The 23,228-nt window shown below is 58.5% G+C and overlaps 1 protein-coding gene across 1 annotated transcript in view; it reads right to left on the bottom strand.

The window, feature by feature from the left end:
- Positions 1-3,692: 3,692 nt before the first annotated feature.
- The window catches only part of FAM178B (family with sequence similarity 178 member B), an 81,618-nt gene continuing 62,082 nt past the window's right edge, over positions 3,693-23,228 (bottom strand). Inside the window, exons 12-15 of the mRNA XM_027128627.1 lie at positions 19,505-19,630; positions 5,894-5,971; positions 5,433-5,585; positions 3,693-4,086 (exon numbers count right to left, since the gene is read on the bottom strand). Of these exons, the coding sequence (XP_026984428.1) occupies positions 4,054-4,086; positions 5,433-5,585; positions 5,894-5,971; positions 19,505-19,630 (390 nt within the window). The 3' untranslated portion in view covers positions 3,693-4,053. The remainder of the gene's footprint in view (positions 4,087-5,432; positions 5,586-5,893; positions 5,972-19,504; positions 19,631-23,228) is intronic.

Below are 23,228 nucleotides of genomic sequence, written 5' to 3'. Positions count from 1 at the left end.
CAGGCCAGCCCACTGGGACCCGGAGACAGATACCACCTCCTGGCTAGGGGCAAAGGGCAGAGGTGAAGAGACTGGAGGCCCTGAGGCTGCGGTGGTGACTTTATGCCTGGTGCAGTCCTGGAGGGGAGGGACACTTTAGGGCCCCGTCAGCAGATCTGGATTATAAATCAGTCCCGACGGGAGCTTTTGTTCTGGGTTAAAACTTGGCATCAGAAAAGTGGAGACCAGAAGAGTCGTGGAGATAATTGGGAAAAGCAGCCCAGTTTGGATTCAGTAACAATTGGGTCTTTGCTGGTATACATAAAGGCCCCTTCTCCCGCGCTGGCCAAAGCCACATTTCCCAGCTCCTTTCCACCAGAAAAAAAAAAAAAAAAAAGAAAGAAAAGCTGTGGCCTTGGAGATGCTGGAGATAGGGGGCAAGCCAGTTAATTAGCATGGGGTGGGCAGGGAAGGCTTTGCTTCAGCTGACAGGGAGGAAGATGAGTGACCCCCCTCTTCCTGTTAGACCCCGCGTCTATTTATGTGGATGTAAATCAATAGGCAGGTACCCCTCACGTTTGTTCTGTGCTTCACACTCTGCAACTTGCCTTCACTCTGCCCTCATGACCACCCTTTCCGAAGTAGGTATTGTTTCTCCCATTCCATAGATGAAATGAGTCTCAGAAAGGTTACGCATCCTGCCCAAACTCACACAGATAATGAGCAAGGTCAGAATGTTAAATCAGGCCTTAGGACTCCTGGTCCCGTCTTTCCACTAAGTCACAGGGTATCCTGATAACTTTTAGGCCACAAACACTCCATTTCCTGCTGTTTTTCCTCACCTTCACCTCCCACCCACCTCTAGGTGTGACAGTTACCAGGCTGAGACCTGAGCTCCTAGCCCCACCTGCAAGACAGCCCTAGTGGAAAGTCTCAGCAGGTGGTTTGGTTTCACTGGCCATGACCGTCTTCTGTAGCTCAAGGCCGGCTGCTCGGTTCTTGCTAACAGACTCGGAGCCCTTCCCTCCCAAACGCTCCTCAAAGTTAAGGCTGCAGCTTGCCTGCTCCCCTCTTCCACCTTCACTCATTTTCTGCTGCATTCTGTTCCTTTCCGGCGCTGGCCTTTTCCGTGGGTGGGTGGGCAGGGGATAAAGTTTCCTGCATGACTACTTGCTCATGATTCATACTTTAAAATAAAAGCACAACTGGTCAAAAAAGAGGATTCCTGGGTCTTAAATTAAGAAGAAAAAAGTTACTAATACCGGGGGAAAAAAAAAAAAGGCTTGTGTATAGGTATATCAAGCCTCCTCAGGGCCTATCATATTCTATGGAAGGTATCCACTTTTCAGGCCTTAGGCCTTGACAGACCCTCTTACTTTCCCCATTTGTTCAACCACATGTGGCCAAGAAAAGGCAGATGTGCTAAATGCCCCCCGAGTTTCTCTGAGGACCCACTGGCAGCTCAGTCCAGCCCCTAGAGATGGACCCAAGAGTCTTCTCTGGAAAGCAAGGCCCCCCTCACTCCCACACCTTGGTCATGCACCATGGTGCCCCTCCTGTGAACTCCAGCTCTCCTGAGGCTGCTTTCTGAGGGGGGGTGAGGGCGGGGCTGAGGGGTCACAGTGGGGTTCTGTAGTCAACACTGTCTGGCCAACTTCCAAGGGAGTCAGGAGCTGCTGTCACCCCACAGGGGGGAAATGAAAAAGTCTGGGTCAGCCACCCTTCAGGGGCCTGAGGGCCTGGGGACCGAGGGGAGTGGGGACATAGGAAAAGGACTTCCTCTCTCCACTTCCTCCTAAAGGAGAGTTATCAAAGCCGTCCACCTGGGAAGCCTTTCCCTTCCAGCCCCTCCCTACCACCCTCGCCAAAGGAAGCAGGAGAACATCCGTCATCACAGCCCCGGATGCTGCCTTTCCAGTGGCTTCCACCAGGATATCCCTCAGCCTTTCCCCAGGGGCTGAGGGATCTGGAAAGAGTATGTGGTGGAGTTGCCAGCATCACTGTGGAACTCTTGGCCTAGAGGCTGGCTCTCTAACTGGTCCCGGACTGGTTTTAGAAGATCTGGTCAGCTCCCAGCCAGTTCCAGCGGGGGCCCATTACACGTCCCGGGGGACGCCGTACGCCCTTGGGTGACCTCAAAGTGCTCACCTCTGCTCAGGTTACAGGGAGGCCTCTGGAGGGCCTGAGCTGCCACCAACACCTCCTCTCTCCCTGGCATCTATTTCTCTCCTGGGGGTGAGTGTCTCCGGGAGCTGGGGTGGAGGGGGGCAGTGCATGAGAACCGGGCCTGGGCAGGAGGGCTCCAGAGCCTGCAACACTGGACAGCTCGAACCCTTGCTCAGAGCCCAGCAGGGGCGGCTTCGAGAATTGGAAACTCCCTGCTTCAGACTCTCAGGGCTCCCTACGCCCTCTCCGCCCTTGGCTGCGAGAACGAAGAAAGAAAATTTCAAAGGTGATTTCCAGGTTTCCAGAGCAAACTGAAGAGCCGGGGATCAGGGGCAGGGGCGGCCCTGAGGGAGGGTGAAGGCGGTGGCTCGGCACAGCTCTGCTATCGGAGGATCTCAGGCCTACCTGATGCCGCTGGGGCCTCAGGGGTGACCTGGCCAAGGGGGCCTGTGATGTGGCCAGGAACAGAAACCAGAACTCTCAGGCAAGCCACCTGGGCCTCCAAGCCTCCCTGGCAGAGAGCTTCTTCCACCTCTCACCTGGCGAAGGAAGAGAGGCAGGGAGACGTGGTACCCGGCCCTCGGCCGTGTGCTCGTGCTCTCTGAATTATACATCTGCCTTGGCTCCCAGCACTCTGGGGACCCAGCGAGAGCCTCCAAAACAGGCCCAGGAAGCGATGGGCTACACTTCGGGGCTGCAAATAGAGGCACTTGGCCTGAAGGTCCTTTATGTGGGGGGAGTTTCCTACTTAACCTGCCTTACCCTGACCCCCGTGTGAAACAAAGGAAAGGGACAAATAAACAGAGAAAGTCACAAGCGCCAGCCATGGTGACCTTCCACTGGCAGATGCTAGGGTGGAGCTGAGGAAGGGGCACAGGCCCAGTGGGCAGGGCTCCTCCTCTGCTACCTCCTATCTACCTCCTGTGGACCCTGCAAAACCCCATCCCAACCCAGGAAGGAGTCAGGAGGGGTCAGGGACTAGCAACGGATTCTCAGGGTTGGACGTGTGGGCAGATCCCCAAGGATCTCCTGGGGGTACCGAAGGCTCACTCACTTCTCAAGGGGAGCAGGTCAAAGACGTCCAGCACCCGTTTAGGGATCAGGGCCCACAAAACTGATCTTGGGTAAGGCAGAGTGGAAACAAAAAGTCTTGGGAACGATCTTTCGGCACTGCCCCCCATGCCCAACTCCTAAGTCTGGGAGTTGAGTTCAGAGCTCAACAACAAGCTGAATTAAGTGCAATTACAGCCCTGAGCTACCATCTCACTCCGGATCTTCCCCAGTGGCAGCGGGGAGTGGGGAGTCCCGGTCCCAGACCGGTCCAAACAAACGTTCCCCATCCTTGCTCCCTGGGTGTCTGACAGCTCTCAGGCCACAGCCAGAACTGCTCCTCCCTGAAGGTTTGCAAACAGCCCTCAGCTGCAGGGGGTGGGGCGGGGCACATGACTGCCTGGGGTGAGAATTCTGCAAAGTATAAGCGAGAAGTCAGGGAACTGGGCGCTGAGCACGGGCCCTCAGTAAGGGACTGAAGGAACTCTTGTAACCAATGATGCTGAAATGAGACTTTAGCGTGCACAAGGAACCCTCACATTAGGGACACACAGAGATGGGAAGGAGGGTGGGGAGGATGGTGGCCGGAGGACCCAGGAAGCCCAGGAAAACCAGAGTTTTGGAGACAAAGGTCTCGGGGAGAGGAGACAGTGGGGAAGGGAAGGAGAGCTGAGAGGTGAGCCAGGCAGCGAGAGGCAGGATCCTCGCCCGGAGGGGGCTCAGGGCAGCGGGGGAGGCAGGTGCTTGGTTCAGCTGGCTGGTCCTCCTCTGGTCTCCATTCTTCACGCCTCCAGGTAGCTGGGCCATGTTCACTTCCTGCCAGGGCCAGGAGCACTGGGCCACCCCTGCCCTGCTCCATTAGATGTCTTCCCAGGGGCTGAAGTACTGGGTCTGTGGCAAAGAGAAAGCAGGGTGTGACGGTCTGGGCCCAGGTAGGGCCCACCGATGTGACGCTCCCTGGCGCTCCAGCATCCCTTGAATTTCCACTAAGGCCTCCTCCGTGCCAGATGCTGAGCCACAGGGCTCCTGGGGCTGCCAGTCCAGGTGAGGACATGGCAGGTCAACGGGCCACTCAACCACAGCTCTGCCTCTGTTCTCTCTACTCCCTGTTCACAGGCCCAGGGCGCTGTGAGAGGAAGGTGGGACCTGCCCCCTGGCTCGGCCAGGCCACGGATCACTTTTCCCTCTTTTCATGACAAACACCCTGCTTCTCACCAGAGACCAGTGTGATCTAGTTCCTTAGGGGTTGAGGATGAGGTCTGCTCTCCAGTTTTCTCAGAGACTTGTGAAATCTGAGACCCAAGCCACAGCCTGTGGCTGATGTGTCAGTCCCAGGTCAGAGGTTACGGAGGAAGGACAAGCGGAGGGGAGTCAGAGGAAAGGCAAGTTGGGAGCCCGGGAGCATTGGGAGGGGGGTTGGAGAAAGAGTTTTTACGAGACCCAGTTCATCTGCATCCAGGGCTGGGGGCGAAGGGGTGGGAGGGCTGCCTGCTGGAGGAAGGGACAGAGGCCAGAAGGGAGGCTGCCAGAGCGGGGGCTGCACTGTGCTAAGTGTGCAGGCTCGCGAGTCAGGCTGGTTCTGTGCCCTGGTTCTGATATTTGCACGACCGGCCTGCACGATGGGGCAAGCTGTTTAACCTCTCAGTGACCCTGGCTAGCTTGTTCATCTGTGAAATGGGATCATAACAATACCTGCCTCGTGGAGGTTACGTGGATTCATGTAGAAGAGGGTCTTTATTCAATAAACATTAGCTATGAGTATTTATTACCCAGGGAGTCTGAGGGAGCCAGGAGCGTGAGCGCTGCTGCTACAAAAACTGGAGGGACCAGGGTAGCCTGGGCGCGTCCCCCAGCAGAGTGGGAGGCCAGCCTCAGGCCCACAGGACAGCTGGGCAGAGGGGGGACAGCTGGTGCCTCTGCTGCCCCTTCCTGGCACAGCTCACTTCAGACCGGCCCTGTGGCCCAGGCTCTTCCCTCTCCGGGGTGAAGCTTTTCTTTGCCTTCACCCTGGAGTCGCCTGCGCTGTGCCTCCCTCCCCACACTCCCACACGGGGCCTCTGACTCTCGATAAGAATGGCGATGGCCCCCCGAGGACACGTCTCCCCGCACTGCCCTCTGCCCCCATCTTCCAGCCAGGAACCCGGCAGCTGCAGAGGGGGCGGACACACTGAGGGCTCCGGTCAGCCGCCTGACCACATCCCTCCCTTCCCAAGCCTGGGGGCTGGTGTGGGCACCACCTGGGGCTGGCAGTGGATCAGCAGCTCCTGCCAGCGGATGTAGGTCTGGGCAGCCAGGTCCTTGAGTGTGGTCCAGTGCATGGCCTGGGGGCTCTCCCGGATGTGGGTGCTGATGCAGCGGTCCAACTGCATGCACAGCAGCTGCAGCTCTCCCTGCAGAGGCCGTGGGGGGCGGGGCACAGGCCCGGCAGCCACAGTCGGGGAGGGGAGCACAAAATCGGAGAAAGAGGAGGACGGGTCTGAGCGACTGCCCAAAAGTCAGGCAGGAAAGGGAGGGGAGGCACGGGGTAACCGGGGGCACAGGTCAGTATCCCTTGGGAAGGCCTGGTGGGTCGCTGGGAGGAGGACGAGGCCGGCTCCCCTAGGTCTGCTTCTTTTTCAGCCTCCCACTCTTCCCAGTTCCTGGCAGCGGGCTGGGCTCCTCCCCCAGGGGCCCCAGCCCAGCCTCCTGGTAGACTCACCCATTGGTCTGGAGTAATGTCCTGGCCGCTGACCACCAGCCCAGCCAGCGTCAGGAGGCTGTGACACAGGTAGCAGACCTGGGGAGAGACAGGCTTCCCTGAGTGCAGCTCCGGCCCAGCCCTGGGTTTCTGCGACAGTGTCTGGGGAGGGGTCTTCAAGGAGGGCCCCGCTCACTCAGAGCTCTGCCCCTGAGGAATGACCGTGCTCCCCCGCCTCAGAAAAGGAAGAAATCTCTGCCATCCAGAAACCCACACTGTCACCCAGCCCCATCCTGGGGCTCCAGAGGAGAAAGCCCGTGGGTGAGAGGGGCCTGTCCACTCTGAGCTCTGCCTGGTGTCTGTGGTTCCCGAGGTCTCTGCTCTGCTCCCTGTGGCACCCACGCCTGTGCGCACTGTGACCAGATGCCACTGTCTACTATATGCGTACACGGGTCCCCCATGGGTGCCCAGCTCAGCCCGGGGGGACACCCCTGCACAGACAGATGTGCAGCTCAGTCCAGACACTCCCACCGTGCTGACCGGAGGAGGCTGGCGAGGGGAGGGGGGCAAAAGGCAGGAGGTCTGGTTGAGCATTCGCCCACCTTACCCACCTACTCATACCCTCGCTCTTGCCCCCTGGACACCAAGGGGTGAAAACAGGACGAAGGCCGATTCTATGTGATCAGAGGCTACGTTAGATCCCGGGGTGCCCTTGGACTCTGCTGGTGCCCATTCATTTATGAGACATTCACCTGCAGTGCAGAGAAAACGAAGTACGGGGAGCACCCACCCCAAAGGCAGGCGAGGCTCCTGCTGTGAAGACAGCCTGCTCCTGGCACTCAGTGGGCATACCCCTCCCCCACTCGGAGGTGCCTGCTGCTCTGTCCCCTTCAGACTCCTCCTAAGATAGGAAGGGTGGCAGGAAGCACCCCACCATCATGCCTGTGGCAGATAACCAGCCCTGAGGCTGAGCTGGGAGGAGAGGCAGGCTCTAGAGATGGCCAGCAGGGCTCCAGCTTGGTGATAATGGGGTTGGAGCTCAGAGCCAGCCAAGGCTCCCCTGTCCCCCCACTTCCCCTGCCCTTATCATCCTCCCCCTTTAGAGCACCTGGTGGTGCCCCAGAAACGGTCACAGCCTCTTTGCACAGACCCAGCAGCCTCCTTAGGGCAGAAGCTAGAATGGTTTTTGAGGGCATCAGACACTCTAGAGTGTAGTCTTCTCCAGCTCAAACGCCACGTGCAAAATCCTGAGGCCACAGGCCACCGGCCCCCCTCCTCCAGCAGCACCTGCCCTGCCCAGGACCCAGCCTGTCCTTCAGCACAGCAGCTGAGGCCCACAGGTGGCTGATACCACAGGCTGGCCGGGTTGGGTGGCATGCCACCTGGCAGTGGGGAAAAGCAGGGGGCCCACTGGGTGTGCCTCCAGGCGGCGCTGCCCCAGGCTGGGGAAGATCCAGCCTCCGCGAGCAGGGTCCACCTGCTGGGTCCCCCTTCCCCAGCCTGGCCTTGCCCTCGGGAGGCTCACGGCATTCGGAACTCCTGAACTCTGCAGTCGTGGCAAACGGCTCTTTCCCGCCGTCCCAACCCCCTAAAGCAGGCTCAAGCCTGTGCGCTAGACAGTGTACCTTGACTAAGACACAGCCACACACACTCAGACGTCAGACGGGAAAAGATGCTTCAGGAAGGCGATCATTCGGTTACTGACACTGAATACTGAGCCCCAGCGTTCCCTTGGACCAGGAGGACAAAGGGTCCTTCTGGCTTTTCTGGGGAGGGCGGGGGAGCGGTGGTGGTGTGCAGCTGAGAGGGCTTCAGGGAGGAAGTGACTAAACCAGGTCTCAAAGGAGCCGTAGGATTTGAGGTGAAGGTGGCCCTGTGCGGGTGGGGCACAGCCAAGATTACACCACCAGACAGATCCCGGGCTGATGCAAGAAGCAGAGGCAGGACTCGCCGGGGGACTGACCACCGCTGGGGCACGAGCTGGGCTGGAGCGGGGAGAGAGGGGCGCCCTGGGGACTGGGCTGGCAGCAGAGGGACCAGACAGTGGACAGTGGAGGCCACTCCACGCTGCTCTGGAGCAGGGAGCCTGGGTTGTGGAGGACAGACTGGGGGCACTTGGGGGAAGCAGGGGATGGAATCCGTTGGGATGGAATCCACCGAAGTGAAAACGCGGCTCTCAGAAGGATTACACTTCCTCCTTCGTCTCTTTTTTTTTCTTTTCTCTTTAAGATAATTTCTTTACAATGTGTGTGCTTTACTCATATAATCAGAGTATAATGACAAAATTTTAAATTAATTTTAAACCAGACAATGCCAACGATAAACGACTGAGCCCAGGTGGGTCTGGGGTAGGTGTGGGGCAGGGGAGAGGGACGTGACCTTGGGAAGCACCCTCTTCGAGAGAGGGGCATTGAGCAAGCTGATGGTGAGAGGTGGTGGAAGCCAAAGAAAATATCCCAGGGCGATGGAGCTGTCCGTTGGCGGCCGGGAGGGGGGGCCCTGTCTGCGGGGTGGGTGTGAAAGCCCGGGAGGGCTGTGGCAGAGGGGAGAGAAGGACCTTTCACCTGTAAACATTCCCCCAACCGAAGGGGGCGTGGAGGCGCTGGGCCGCGGGCTCAGGTGGAGGCCCTGGCCAGGCCCCCAGCCCCCTGATCTCCCCTCCCCTGCAGAATGTTATCTTCCTGGGAGGGGGGCGTGGTGAGGGTGGGCCTGGGATCTGAGGAGTGCCCTGGAGGAAAGCCTGTGCAGCGGGGATTTACGGAGAGCAAAGAGCGGCTACGTGTGTACGGGTTTCACAACTTCATTCTTAATGCCGATTCCCATAATTGAATCTGGAGGGAAAATCCCAGGGAAACTATTCTGAATACGTTTGTTTTTTTTGGGGGGGCTGGGGTGGGGACGAGAATAGCAAGAAGGAGGAGGTAGTTCTGAAGAAGAGCCCTGTTAACCACACTGTACAAGCTGATCGTCCAAAGGGCGGGTGAGGGTACTTGGGAACCGTGCCCACTACCTGGAAGGAGGGCTGGGAGCATTCTCCCCTCTTTGGGGAATAGGGCTTCGCTATCAGCAGAGTCGCCCAGACCATTCCTCCCCGCGGTCTCTGCACTGAGAGGAGAGGTGAGAGAGGGTCCTTCCGCTCTCATCCAGACAAAGGGACAGACCGCGGCGCCGGGGACACGCCAGGCTTCTCCTGCACCTCAACCCTCCTCTCCCAGGCCCTGTTTTTGTGAAGGTCAGAGAAGCAAACCATGAGCAGAAACTGGGGCTCTAGCAGGCTGGGGGAGGCTGAACCTGGGTCTCCGTCCTCTGGAAACTTCCTCCGGTGGGGAGGGCAGGGGCTGGCCCAGGAGCCCGGCAGGGCCGGGCGGGAGACTGGGTAGGACGCTCAGTCAACAGCCAGGTGTGAGAGCTGCGTTTCCTGCTCCAGTTGTGCTGTGACCAGTTCCTGAACTCAGCAAGCCCGCTCCTGTCCTGCCGACACCACAGAAACGTGGGGCTCTGTCTTCTCTTTCAAGATACTGGAAAGGGAGGCTGGAAAGAGGCCAGGCATCGGCGGGGCCAGTGCAAGGTGGCCCTTCCTCCTGTCTGAGGCCCCTTCCAAGTCCCTATGGGCGGGTGGGGGTATGTATGGGTGTAGGGGAGGGTGCCGGGTGGCTTCAGGGTTAGTGAGCAGTGCAGGGGCACACCTTGAGCGGGGGCTATATCCATCCAAGCTTGGGCATCTCGTCTGTAGAACGGGTGCTCCCCAGCTCAGGCCACCCACCCAGCACCTCCCGACTGGGGCGTGAGTGGAGGCTGGGAAGCCCCCAAGGGAAATGGGGCCAGGAAACCTCAGTCCACGACTTGGGGAGAGGCAGAGTCTGAGGCATGGGACGTGCCCGAACCCAATGCCGACAGGAAAGGACGGTCCCCTCCCGCTGCTGCCAGCGGGGCCTGCAGCTCCACCTTCCGGGTCTCTCCCTGGAGTCTGGCAGACAGACTTTTCTGAGAAGTTCTGTGCAGGATGCCTCCCTCCTGGCTCTAGAGCCTGGAGACGGGGCCCCGTCCTCTCCCTGGGGAAGGATGACACGGCAGAGAGATAAGGGACAGCCCACTGGGCTTGTCACCCGCGAAGGGGCCAGGGGAGGGGAAGGCCAGTGTCTCCTTTTCTGGTCCAGCTAGTTCTGATCCGGGAACCGCCAGCCAAGTCTTGGTGTACAGAGCCTTCGTCATGAGACGAAAGGGAAAAAGGGTGGACGGTTCCCAGGAACTTCATCCTTTAGAAAAATTCCCCTCTAGCTAATGCCAAGGGAGCTGGCGGTGGGTTATTTATGCTAAGAAACGGCAGAGAGGGGGAGGGAGAGGATCTCCCAGGAAGCCACTCGCTCTGGCCAGAACGTAATAGTTTCTCCCACCGCAGTTCCGACCAAGAGCGCAGGCTCACCGGAGGCAACCCTTCGAACCCAGCCCCCTCCCTGGAGGCTGCCAGCCCGGTGGGGGGCAGAGGGGGTGCAAGGAAGGCGGGGGATGGTGGGTCTTGCTCTTGGCTGGAGGGTCCTGGGGGAGCAGGTCCAGCCAGGCTCTGGGGCAGCTGCTGTGGGGCATGGGGGTGGTGGTGGGGGGAGAACTAAGGCTGACCCAGGAACACCTGCTGGGGAGGACACACTGACTCAGAGGACACAGCCTTCCAGCCAGGCTGCTGGGGCCCAGGGGCTCACACTGCAGATGTCGCCGGCTCCCGCTCGGCAAGCTGGCCCTCAAGGCCAGCTGCTGTCCGGTTCCTTGCCCGGGATGCCAGGACCCCAGGGCAGCCTCCCTTGGTCTCACCTCTCCAGGCTCACAGGCTCTGGGGTTGGGAAGGGTCCTGTCCTGGGGGACCTGCATTCAGCCGCAGCCTGGCTGGGCTGCTCTCGGCCCCGTTTGGAAGGCCAGGAGGTCCAGGAGGAGAATTCTGCCATAGTCCTGTCATTGCTACATGTGGGTCTTCTCAGGGGTTCTGTTCCCTCAGAGACACTTCGCTGCAAACACACGTGCTGAAGGTCAGTTCTAGAACCAATGAAGCCTGGGAAAGAGTGAAGCCACGCTGGTCCGCCTTGGGCCATTTCAAACCCAAGGCTAGAGCTGGGCCCTGATGAATTCTTTTCCTTCCTTCCTTCCTTCCTTTCTTTCTCCTTTTATCAAATTGAACCCTACAGCACTACTGCGCAGTGCCCTGACCCAGCGGGTTCCCACAGAGGTCCTGCTGACCTTCACTTTCAGTAGATGTGGAAGCTGAGCCTGGAGAGGTCCCCTGACCGCATGACCATCTCCACTAAGTGTTAGGCCCGATGCAAATGTCTGTACGTGCTCCCTTAAGGTGAACAAGCTGTGTGTGTGTGTGTGTGTGTGTGTGTGCGCGCTTGCATGCGGGCTCATGCTCCCTAAAGGGGATTTAACCCTGGAGAGAGATCAAGGCCCTTCTGCATTGCACAGCCAGGGCCCCAGGGCCTGCTAGAGGCAGGACAGGGAGAGGCTGAGGCTCCCCCCTGGGGAGGAGAGTCGGGGCAGCAGGCCTGAGCCCCAGGGCATGGTCTAGGTACTCCATCACACACCGGCTGGGCAAATAACAACAGAAATAGTCAGTCATGAGTAATCCTGAGGTAGGGCTACTTGCAGGCCCCAGGCCAAGAGTCTCAGACTGGGGACAGACTGAAGCTCATCTGGCTAGTGTGTCCACCAGGGCTCAGGGGGAGAGGGGACGCGTTTTTTAGGGGAACCCCGTCTGGACCTGTCCTGGAGCGTGACACCTGCCACCATCTCTAGGTGCTATTTCTTCCTAACTTCTTCCGCCCCACAAGTTAAATGCAAGATTTATTCCCCTTGCCCAGGCCGTTCCTGCTCCAAGTTGCACTCTCTGATCTTGGCTTGGGCAAGTACCAAAGCAGCAAGCAGAGGGCTGTGCCCACAGGAGAGCTGAGTATGGAAGTGGCTCTGACCAGGACAGGTCATCCGTCATAAGTCCTAGAGAGGAGGAAGTGACAAGGACGCATGACCCACATCCCTAGGAAATGACATGGTGACACGGCCCCTCTTCCTAGCCCAGGTCCCTGGAAGCACAGGGCACAGAGGCCAGAGAACAGACATCGCAGGCAGGACTTGCCAGACTCACCCCGGGGGCTTGCAAGGCCAGACACTCAGTTCTGTAAATGAAAGTGCCTGTTTAGGCGTGGGGGTGCGTGGAGCCCTAGACATGGAGCAGGCTGATGGGAGACGGGCTGGCAGCATCTGGACAGGACCAGCGCTTCCGGCTCAGCTTTTGGGAATGGCCACTGCGTAGAAAGTTTGTCTCAAGGGCCCAGCGGGGCGGAGAGATGGGATGTCTCTGCTGAGGCTGCTAGAGGACCTCGGGGCCCTGCATGGGTCCCCCTCCACAGGTAGCTCAGAAGATGAGCCCCTCACCTGCTCTTCTAGCTGCCCAGAGGAGGTGGGTTCAGAGACCTGAGACCCTGAACTCACCTGAAAGGGACAGAGGTATTCTTTTTTTAAGCTCTATCCTGAACTTGGAGTTGGACCCTGAGCAGCCCTGGCCCCTGCTCTTGGTAGTGAGGAGGGGAGGGAACTAGGAGGCCGTGGCACAGCGAGGCCAGGTGGGGAAGAGATGCAGTTCAGACAAAAGCAGGAAGGCCGAGGGCTTTTTGTTCCTGTGGACCTGCTGCAGGGGTTTATCTCAGCGCATCTGCCCCCATCCTATGTCTGCGGTGGGAGGAACTGAGGGGCTGCAGGCAAACCCCTGCTGGAGCACTCTCACCCAGCCCACCCTTCCTTTCTGGCTTCCTGCTGGCCATGGCGGGGGGGCGGGGGGGATTTGACAGGCAGGGGGATTGGCTGGCCCTTCCTGCTCCTCCAGCTGGGACTAGAGACCCTGACCCCAGGGGGATCTGGAACGGAAACCCAGCTCTGCCTGCCGCCCAGAGAGGGACAACATTCTCGGTGCCTGTGTTTGAGAATCTACGCCTGGGTGTGCACATGTACATCAGTACACGGATTCCAGAGCCGGAGGGAGCCCCTGAAACCAGCCAGGGTGTTGGCGGGGGCTGGAGGGGCCCCATGGAGCGGTGGCTTCCTCAAAAGCCATTTCCTCAAAAGCAATGGCTTCCTCCCTTCTCTTTCTTATCTTTCTCACTCTCTGTATTGTCTCCTGGCGCGCTGGCATGGCCAGTGCCCGGGGAAGCACTGCCCTCCTAATACGTCCCATGGGTGTTAGAGAACAAGGCCTCTGCCCACGGCTGAAGACCAGAGGGATGCCATGGACACTAAGGCTTCCTGGTGCCCAGGGTCCTGCCCCCTCTTTTGTCGAGTCCCAGCCTCCCGTCCCCTACACCCAGGCCAAGGTGCCGCACAGTGGGGACTTCAGCCCGGATTCCAGGGAAAGATGTGTGACCTGGGCTGGCCACTCAATTCACGCCCGGCTATGTGATTAGCTTAGAGGTGAGCACATGACCCAAGCCAGGCCAATGAGACTCAACTTTGGGACTCTGTTAGGATCCAGGACAGAAGCTCTTTCTTTACCCCTGGCTAGGGTTGCAGAGGGAAGGAAATAAGCCCGGGGTGTCTCAGAAGCAGCGGGAAAGCTGCCTGCGAACGCACCGAAAGGCAGAGCCTAGACATGCAGAGAGCGACAGTGCAGTTTCACGACACTGCTCAGCCCTGGTCCAGCTGAGCCTGATGAGCCGTCCCAGGACCTCTTGGGACGTGTGTTTGTGTTTCTGTCACTACAGGGTCCTGGCAAAGACGGGGTGAGAAGGGACAGGACAGGCGGTGAGCAGAAGAGCAGTTGAGGGGGCCATGGTCTGTCTGGCAACTGCCCCTCCAGGCTGAGGACAGCTAGTGAGGGGCCTCACACACCCTTCCCGCTCCCCTCTCAGGTGTGTGACAGCGGGAGCTGAGCCCAAGCTGCTTACACAGGGCTCCTAGAAGGCACTGCTGAACTCCCTGGTGGTCCAGTGGTTGGGACTCGGCCCTCTTACTGCTGGGGCCTGGGTTCGATCCCTGGTCGGGAAACTAAGACCCCGCAAGCGGGCACTGCTCCCCCCACCCACACTCCCGAGGCTGCTGGGCGGGGCTGGGTGCAGCTGTGGCGGGGGCGGGGGGGGGGAAGGTCCCTCACCAGACTGTACCTGCTCAGGGCAGGCATTTTAATGGAAGCATGTGGTTGAGATAGACCCTGGACCCAACCCTCAAAGGCAACTCTGTTCAGGTGTGTGAAGCAATGTGTGGCCAAGCCACTGGCTGAGTGAACAGACTGTCATGACCACCATAATCCAAGGATAGGAGAGACAGGCCTGGCATCGCCAGGAAGGAGGACCAGCAGGGCAAAGACACGGGCCTGAGAATGGAGGGTTTCTGGGACAGACACCCCCTGCTTGGAATCGAATGGAGTGGTTTGATGCACAGGAGAAAAACCGCATGGATGAAGCAGGGCCAGCTGACACAGGCCTTGGATGGGGCGGTTTGAATATGATGTGACAGGCACTCAGGTTCGCTTATTCCTACGAAAGAATGGGAGAAAGACGATCGCAGAGTTGTCCAGGGGGACCTGAAGGATGGAGAGACAGAGGCAGGGGGGTCCTGGGGCAGAAGCAGGTGAGTCACCCGCACGGGGTAAGGACAGTGTCTACGGGAGGGACGCTTGAAGGGTCCTTAGGAGGACTGAGCCTGGGGGGGGGGGCAGGCCAGAGGGCAGGCCAGAGCTGCCGAGGACTCGGGCTGGCTGGGCTTCAACAACAGCCGCCTGCAGAATCTAAGCCTCCCCTCCCCAGCTCAACAACATCGCTGTAAGCCCTGCTCGTACACCCGCAAAGAAGCCAGAATTCCTGGGAGTCAATCAAAGCTGGCCTGGGCCCCCGGCCCCACGCGCCTGCAGACGCTCAGAGGTACCCACTGTGAAGGGGCTCAGCGGCCACTCAGGTGGCTGGGATGTGTATCTGGGGCACGGATCTCCCTTTAGGGTCAGCTACCCAGAGGTCACCTCCCCAGGGGTCACCTCTTCGAAGTTTATTTCCAAAGGTGTCAGCTGTTCCTCATTTTGGAGGAAGTGAGGAGGAACCCGACGCAGCCTAGCCAGAGGAGGAACTCGGGGGTCCTCAATAGCCACTGTCCATTCTTCAAAACCAGTCCTCCTAATCCTGGCCTGACCAAGGCCCCCAGCCCTGTGGGCGTGGCTCTCCCTAAGGTGTGGGGCAAGGGGCAGGCAGCTCAGGGGAGAAGGCAGAGAGTGGAGGGAGAGGGAGGGCTTCCTGCTCCACCTGTCCTGCTGGGTGCCACGAGGGCCAGGAGCCTGTGCCCCAGACAAGCCTGAGGGAGTCCACGTCCCCCTGCTGGTGTCGAGTGGCAGCGGGAGAGTGCAGGGCACAGAGAGCCGGAGGGCAGCCCCCAACTCCCCAACCACACCCAGTCACATAAGGCAGCTCTCGGCAGGGTCACCCGACACAGGGACAGGCCAGCGCAGGAGCAAAAGCAGTAAAACTTGTTTGTCAACTCTGTTAACACACGGGCACACCGTAAAGATACACAACATACAACACGCACGCACAGGACACGTGCACACACACACATGCGCGGCAGTCCCGTGCCCTCTGCAGATGTGCAGAGACGCCAGGCGTGAGTTCAGAGGAATCTGTGAGGCAGGGCGGGGTTCACCCGAGCTTCAGCCAAGCCCAGAGCACAGCCCGCCCCTTCCCTGTTCACACACGCACTTCTCCTATAAACAAGCCTCACGAGCACGGAGACGGGAGCACAGGCCACGTGCGTGGGGAGGCGTGCGCAGGGTGAGGAAGCCGATGGGAGCCCCTTGCAGCTGCCAGGCTCAGTCTGGGTGGGGTGGCCTCTTGCGGCTGGGCCCTGGGGGGTCAGGGCCCATCACAGAGGCAGAACCCTCCGTGGGTCCCCGGCTGTCTGTCCTGTGAGGGCACGGTTGGGCTCTGAGGAGGGCGTGCCCAAGGGCCAGAGGAGGAGACAGAACCGGCTGGTGCCTCAGTGCAGCCCCAATGCTGGGACATCCCCCTCCGTGGCCTTAGTTTTCTTTCCACACAATGGAAAGAGAGATGGTTAACTTCCTCAAACTTCCCAAATTTAACCAAACTGGGGGAAAAGTTCCACCCTACCATAAAGATCCTGGTTCTACAGACTTTCCAAATCTCTAGGGCAAATACAGAGCCCCAAATTCCTTCCCTGTAGCATCCATGTGGCAGAAGGCCAGGGAGAAGTCAGGAAGGGTAGGGAAGTGTGGTCTACAGGAACATCACATGCGACGGAGGTTTAACAAGACAGTCATCTCGATAAAAATGAGTTAAGTCTGGGCAAATATGGTTTAGGCAAGTCGGCTAAAAGAAAACAGAAAGTCCCCAGGAAACCCCTGGTTCTGGGCTGTACGGCTGAGCTCGTCGCTTTGAGGAGACAGCGAAATCCAGAGTCCAGTTACAAGATGTTTGCACAGAGGCGGAAAGGACAGCCTCACACACACACGGAGGCCTGGGAAGGAGCTGGCCTCTTGCAGAATTGGTACCCATGGGCCAGAGGGAAGCATCTGGAGGCCAACTCTCAGAGTACAAGCCTGCATTAAGACATCCTCGCCCACCTCTCTCAAACACGTGGGGCGGAAGCTCCTTGCAGGGCAGCCCCAGACCCCCCGGCGTCACTCTCACCTCGACACTCCTTCTCCTCTGGGAGAACCCCTCTCAAACCAGGCAAGCACAGGGCTGCCGAAAATCACCCAGGGGCTAAGCAACTTCTTTAGCCAAAAGCACTTTAAAATGCTCAAAGTACTCTCATCACCCCGTTCAGAAGCAGGGTTCCTATTTTCCACACAAGCTCTGCCCTGATTTGCTAGGACACTTTGTGACTCTTGAGCTAGGACAGAACCCCCCCCCCCCCCCAGCCCCCTCCCGCCTCCCATCCCACCCCCACCCCCTGCAGTGTTGCAGAAGGAGCAAGTTGCTTCTTTTGTTGAACTTGGTGGTTAGCTTTCTCAGGCAGGAATCTCACTAGCTTATAATTACTAACAATGGCTGTGATTGGTTCTCTCATAAGCAGGTAACACTTCCTAAGTCAAGGGCCTCCAACAGGAGAAGCCCAGGCCATCAACTCTTGTAGCCTTAATGAAACAAGGACATCAAGAGACAAGGGGGCCTATACACAGAGGCTGGTCTGAGGGTGGAGGGCGTGCAGAGGGAGGGTGCTTTCCAGCAGAGGGGTGGGAGGGCCAGAATGGGGTGGAAGGAGAGAGTTCAGAGCGGGAGAATTACAACTGCATTCATTCATTTGTGCCCTCATTCAACCATCTAGCGCCCAACACAGCACGCGATGCTGAGACACCAGCTGTGCCCACAGTCTAGCTGGGGAGACAGACAAGTCAAGGGACAACTGCAAAGCCACGGCATCAGTGAGGAGAGAAGAGTCACACCCCGGGCAGGGAGCACCCAGCCTCCGGGGAAGGCAGGACCAGGAGAAGAAGGCTGGGAGCTTCCTGGGGGAGGGAGGAGCCTGGGCCAAGGCCCCAGGCAGAGACAGGAGGGGGGGCGGGGAGCGGAGGCTGGCAGAAGTGTTTATCTGCAGAGCTGGAGGAGGGCTGCGACCCAGCAGTCTTGGCAGGAAATCTCCCAGACAGGAGTGAGGGGCCTGGGGGCGGGGCCCAGCAGGGCTGCCCCAAACGCTGGGAAGGGCCTGTCCCCATTTCCTCCAGGCTGGGTCACCTCAGGCCAACCTCACTCCGGCCTTAATTTCCCCGCTGCACCCCAAGCAGAAAGAAGGCAAAGACTTCGAGCTCTAGGGATAAAAGCCTCGGCCAGCCCAGACCACCACTCCCTGTAAAGCAGGGCAGATGACGCCCCCGCTCTTTTCGGCCAGTGAGTAGCCCGATCATCTTTGAAGATGAAACACGCCTGGGCCCTAACGAGGAGTCCGTGGGCTCAGCGGGGAGTGGGGCTGGGCTGCGGAAGTCCAGTCGTCTGCCCCACCCGGCCCTCCCGGTCTGGAGAGTACCTGGCCCAGGGGGACAGGATGCTCCGCGTCGCTGTGCAGACTGCTGCCCTGTGCCCGCACCAGCCCCACCCCTCCACATCCCTTCTCTGCTCTTGGCTACCTCGGAGCAGGATCAATCCCAGCGGGCTCGAGCTGCAGCAAAGGCATCCAAGAGCTGCCCGGGCCTCACTTGCCTCTTTTGCTGCCCTGGACCAGCACCCGGCCAAGACACGCCGGCCCCTCGTGTTTCCAGGCCAAATGGGTCATTTCCAATATGCAGCCGACCGGGGTTGACACTTCACAGCCTCCTTTACATGCACGAGAACAGGCCTCAAATATAAAAGGATACCCTCAGCCCGCTTACTCCCCTCTCTTCCCAGGCTGTTGAAGGCACATCTGCTACCAGACTGTGAGGCGAGGTCCAGAGGTGGCCCCAGGGGCCTGGAGGGCAGCTTTTCCTTGGTCAGACCAGACGCAAGCCTCCTCTTCTCTCTCGCCCCTCCCCTTCTCTCTTTTTCCCTTCCCCCAGCCCAGACCTGGGGCCTGCTTGGGGGCGAGAACTGTCCTGCTCAGACGGACCACCCCCAGGGTCTGACCCCAACTCTGTTGCAGAGCCCCCGGAACACCCAGACTTAGCCTCCGTAACGAGCTCCAGTTTCACGGGAAACAGCCGGCAAAGGGGAACAGGGCCCGGGGACAGCTCACGTAAACTCACCGACATTAGGCACAACTGAGAGAGATAACCTTTCCTGCGAGTTCCAGGAGAGGAGCGTACACCTGGGGGTTGTCATATCTTCTTAACAGTTCATTTGTATTCATTGTAATTAATTCACTTATATCTGATTTGCAGAATGATGCCCAAAGGCTGGCCTTCTGGATGTCAACATCCAACCCCCGGGTGAACTTTTTGGAACTACCGCCTTCCTAAATTAGCAAGATGCCTACCTGCATCCTTCATCCCTGAGTCCCCAGGGATGGGGGAGCTCACTGAGCTCGATCCCCCAACTCCCCAGGGAGCCAGGCTTGGGACTCCCAGGCTGAAGCCCCTACACCACCCCCCCGCTTGACATTCACCCCCGGTGGCCAAAGGCCTGACCACTCCAAGCCCCACAACCAGCAGGCTCTGGGGTACCTTGTTGCCCCTGACTGCCGCCGAAGCATGGCTTTCAGGAAAGCTGGGCGACGTCTGGAAAGTCAATTAGGAAGAACTGGGGGAAGGCCAAGGACTCAGCCTCAGTGAGGACCACGGGAAATAGGAACAGGGAGCTGCACCCAGCTCCACTTGCAGGAAACACGGGGCCTCGTGCATCTGAACATTCCCTGGGCTTCTCCTTTAGGGCACTCCCTTCCCACCCCACTCCCCTCGCCAGCGCTTCAGCTCCTGCGTCCTCTCTAACACGGCTGGCAAAGCCATGCCAGGCCGCAAAGGCCACAGCAAAACTCACAAGCCTGCACGCCTGTGCCCACTGCGCCTCCGTGAGGGGCACAGGCTCTGGGGAGATGGGCGGGAGTAGCTGGCTGGGCCCTGCCCCGAGGCCCCGGGCTTTCGGGACGGGCAGCCTTCAGGCCCCCAGGCTGTGCCTTGTGGACAGCCCAGCCTCCCCTGCTACCCTGGGGTGGTGCCTTGGCAGAGGCGGGCAGGGGCTGGGTGCTCACCTTGTGGTCTAGCTGGGCACTGGCCTTTGGCTGCTTCTCCTGGCCGGGCGGCATGGTCTCAGGGCCCAGGTACTGCCCCAGGGTTGATGGCCTCATGAGGCTCAGGAGATGCCTGAGCGAGGACAGCTGGGGAGAGAAGGGCGGCCATAACTCACGAGTGCTTGGGGCACTTCGGGGACGCATGGCCGGGACATGCCGGCTGGCAGGCATGGGTCAGAGCCTAGGCTCTGGAGCCAGACCATTGGCTCCACGACCTGGGGGCACCTTTTCCCTTGAGAGCCATGTGGCTTCTCGGAGCCTGTCCCCATCTGTGAAATGGAGACAAGCACACCCCTTCTTCCCGGGAGAAGAGGCTCTCATGCTCACAGGGCATGCGTCCTTTAGACAAGTGAATGAGGACTTAGCCCACATCCCGGGACTGAGCAGACACTCAGGGCTTAGAAGAACCAAGACCAGAAGAGGGTCTCCTCTGCCACATGACAAGACCTTCCCACCCTGAGCTGCTGCTCAGGCCTGCTGGCCCTCTATTGTCATTTAACTTCTCACCACGGGCGTTTTCAACACTCCTGAAAGAAGAGAGGTTGAGAACTACCTCCCTACTCATCTCTGTGAACGTGAACGATGACTGCACTCATCGCCCCCAGCCCCCCTCCACCTTTTTCCTTCCAGAGAATTTCAAAGCAAATCCGAACACCGTATCGTTTTACCCACAAAGAGCTTCAAACAGAAAAGGATAAGGATTTTTTTCCCCAACATAATCACATCATTCTCTTGCCCAACAAAATTACCAAGAATTCCTTACACGATCAAACACCTGTGTTCAGTTTTCTCTGATTGTCTCAAAAATGTCCTTAGGCAGTTGCTTTGTTGGAATGGGATTCCCTGCGAGGTGCACACACTGCCCTTTGGTTAATGTATTATATCACCCAATCTGCTAGCTGCCCTACCCCCCATCTCTGAACAAATGGGGGCACGTGGCCTGCATAAGTCCAGGTGTCTGCATCCAGCCACTCCTTCCCACCCAGCCCCTGCACCTGGTTTGGGCAGCCTCGGGTGGGCCCCAGCAAGGACCACCAGCTGCCCCAGAGCTAACTCACGGCCGGGGTTTCAGGAGGCAGGCAGTCTCTGAGCCCTGGGCCCCTCTGAGGCCACCTGTAACCCTGGGGAGGGAGGATGCAGAAGGAAAGAGCTGGGCCAGGGGAGTTCACAGAGGCACCGTGTCTTTAGATGTAGCAGGTGGAGGCTGGCCCAAAGGGCGAGGGTTAAGCCTCTGGGCCAGCTCCCTGCCTGAGCCCAGCCCTGCCTGGCACACCTGGCTTCTTCCCCCTGACTCACCCGCAGACACCTGCTCAGCACCTCGGCCAGCCACAGGCTTAGAAAGCCCACAAGAGCAGCTGGGCTGAGTGAGGGCGAGGAGTCAGGCCCGGGGCCTCGGCTCCTGGAAGGGGGCCAGGGCTTCTTGGCCTAGCGTCTGATCCCTTCAGAGAGGGAGGGCAGGAGGCAGGGAGAGAGAGAGGGGGAAGGTTCTGGGCGAAGAGAGGCACCATCTAGAGCTCCACCGACACCAGAGCTGTGCCGCCTTGCTCAGGCCTTCCAAGTCTGGCGATAGTTTCCAAAACAGCCCTGCCTGCTCCGGGCTCACAGCTGTGCAAGCACAGGAGCGGGCTCTGCAGCCCACGCCCCCAGAAGCAGCCCTTCGGCAGGCAGCCCCGCCCCAGCTGGGACCCTCCCTGCTAGGAGCCCTGGGCGGGCCGGGCTGGGCCGGGGAGCACACAGCAGTGGCTGGCTGCTCCCACGGTTTTCCTCTCACTCTGTGAAAACAGCTTCACTCTGCTCAGCAAGGCAAGCTGCTGCCTTCTGATTGCTTATTCTCCTTTGTTCCCAGCTCTGGCAGCCGCAGTCATCCCCTCCCTGGGAGACACACCCTTCTCCGCGCGGTCAGGACTTATTTGGGCTGCGTGGGTCCCAGCAGGGCCAGGCTCTGACCAGCACGCCTCCCCACTTTACCCCCACCGCTGGGAGCTGTCTCTGCAAACACTCAGCCTGTTAGGACAGACGTCCCCAGGCAAGAAGCAAATGATCACCCAAAAAGGCAGGCCTCCGCTGGCCTTGTCGGTTTGTCCGGCAAGAGGCGGCAGACAGTTCCGGCGAGGCAACTGTCCACACGGCGGTCCCTCCTGTGCTCAGACTCCGGCAGCTGCTTCTATCGGCCCAGCGGAGAAGGCCAGCATCTTAAATGTCTGCGAGGCCCCGGGTGGCCCCTGTTGTTCCCTGGAGCCTGTGCCCTGCCTGGGCCTTCTGACCGGACACTGCGCGGCTGCCCCCTCCGCCTTCCAGCCTTCCTCCGGGCCCACCTTCCCAGTGAGCCCCCCCCACACACACCTGCCCGCCCATCTACCCGGCAGCAAGCACCCCTTCTGACATGCTATGTAATTTTCTTGTTTGTTATGTTTATTATTACTTGTCGCCTGCCCCTCACTAGAACGTAAGCTCCGTGAGGACAGTTTTGGGTCACTGCAGTGTCCCCAGAGCCTTGCACAGCACCTGGCACATGGCACAGTTGTTCCGCCTTATCCAAAGTTTCACTTTGCACGGTTTCAGGTACCCGTGGTCAACCGAGATCCGAAAATATGAAATGGAAAATTCCAGAAATAAACAGTTTGTAAGTTTTCGATCGCGCGCACCCTTCTGAGTAGCGTGATGAAATCTCGCGCAGTCCTGCTCCGTTCCTCCCTGGATGTGAACGTCCCTGTGCCCAGCGGATCCTACCCCGTTAGTCACCGGGTGGTCGTCTCAGTTATCAGATTGACTGTCGCAGTACTGCAGTGCTTGTGTTCTTGTGCTCAGGTAACCCTTATTTTACTTAATAACGGTCCCAACGCACAAGGGTAGTGATGCTGGCAATTCAGATATGTCAAAGAGAAGCCGTAAAGTGCTTCCTTTAAGTGACAAGGTGAAAGTTCTGGACTTTAGAAGGAAGGAAAAAAAATCACATGCTGAGGTTGCTAAGATCTACAGTAAGAACAAATCTCCTATCCGTGAAATTGCGAAGAAGGAAAAAGAAACCCATGCTGGTTTTGCTACTGCATCTCAAAATGTAAAAGTTATGGCCACAGTGCATGATAAGGGCTTAGTTATGATGAAAAAGGCATTCAGTTTATACAATAAGATATTTTGATGGGGAGAGACCACACTCACGTAGCTTTTATTGCAGTATATTGTTATAATTGTTCTATTTCATTATTATTGTTATTAATCTTTTACTGTGCCTAATTTATAAATTAAACTTTATCATTGGTAGGTACGTACAGGAAAAAAAACATAGCATATATACGTTTCAGTACTATCCATCATTTCAGGCACTCACTAGACATCTTGGACTGTATCCCCCGCGGATAGCAGGGACTATTGTATATGCTTAATAAGCATTTGTTAAATGAGCAAATGAACGAATAGCAGGTCAGGTCTGCAGCTGGCCTTTCCATAGTAGATGCAAAACTCTGTCTCCCTTGGTTCTGGCCATTTGAAGCCCGTGTTTTCCAATCTCCAAACTGGAAGGCGTGGCTTGACAAAGCAGGCTTGCTGTGTTGTAAGAGGTGGCCTGGGATAAGAAACGAACTCCCGATTTCTCTCCAAACCTGTTCCACCTGTGTCTTGCCTGTCTCGGTAAAGGGCTTCTCCATTCTGCCAGCTGCATAGGTCTTGGAGGCCTCCTCGCCTCCTT

Source organism: Aethalodelphis obliquidens, unplaced genomic scaffold, assembly GCF_003676395.1.
Source record: "Aethalodelphis obliquidens isolate GAN/ISIS:26980383/991018 unplaced genomic scaffold, ASM367639v1 scaffold35, whole genome shotgun sequence".
NCBI classification, from domain to species: domain Eukaryota; kingdom Metazoa; phylum Chordata; class Mammalia; order Artiodactyla; family Delphinidae; genus Aethalodelphis; species Aethalodelphis obliquidens.
Note: the sequence above shows the minus strand (reverse complement) of the source record. Positions and strands in the feature narration are given on the sequence as shown.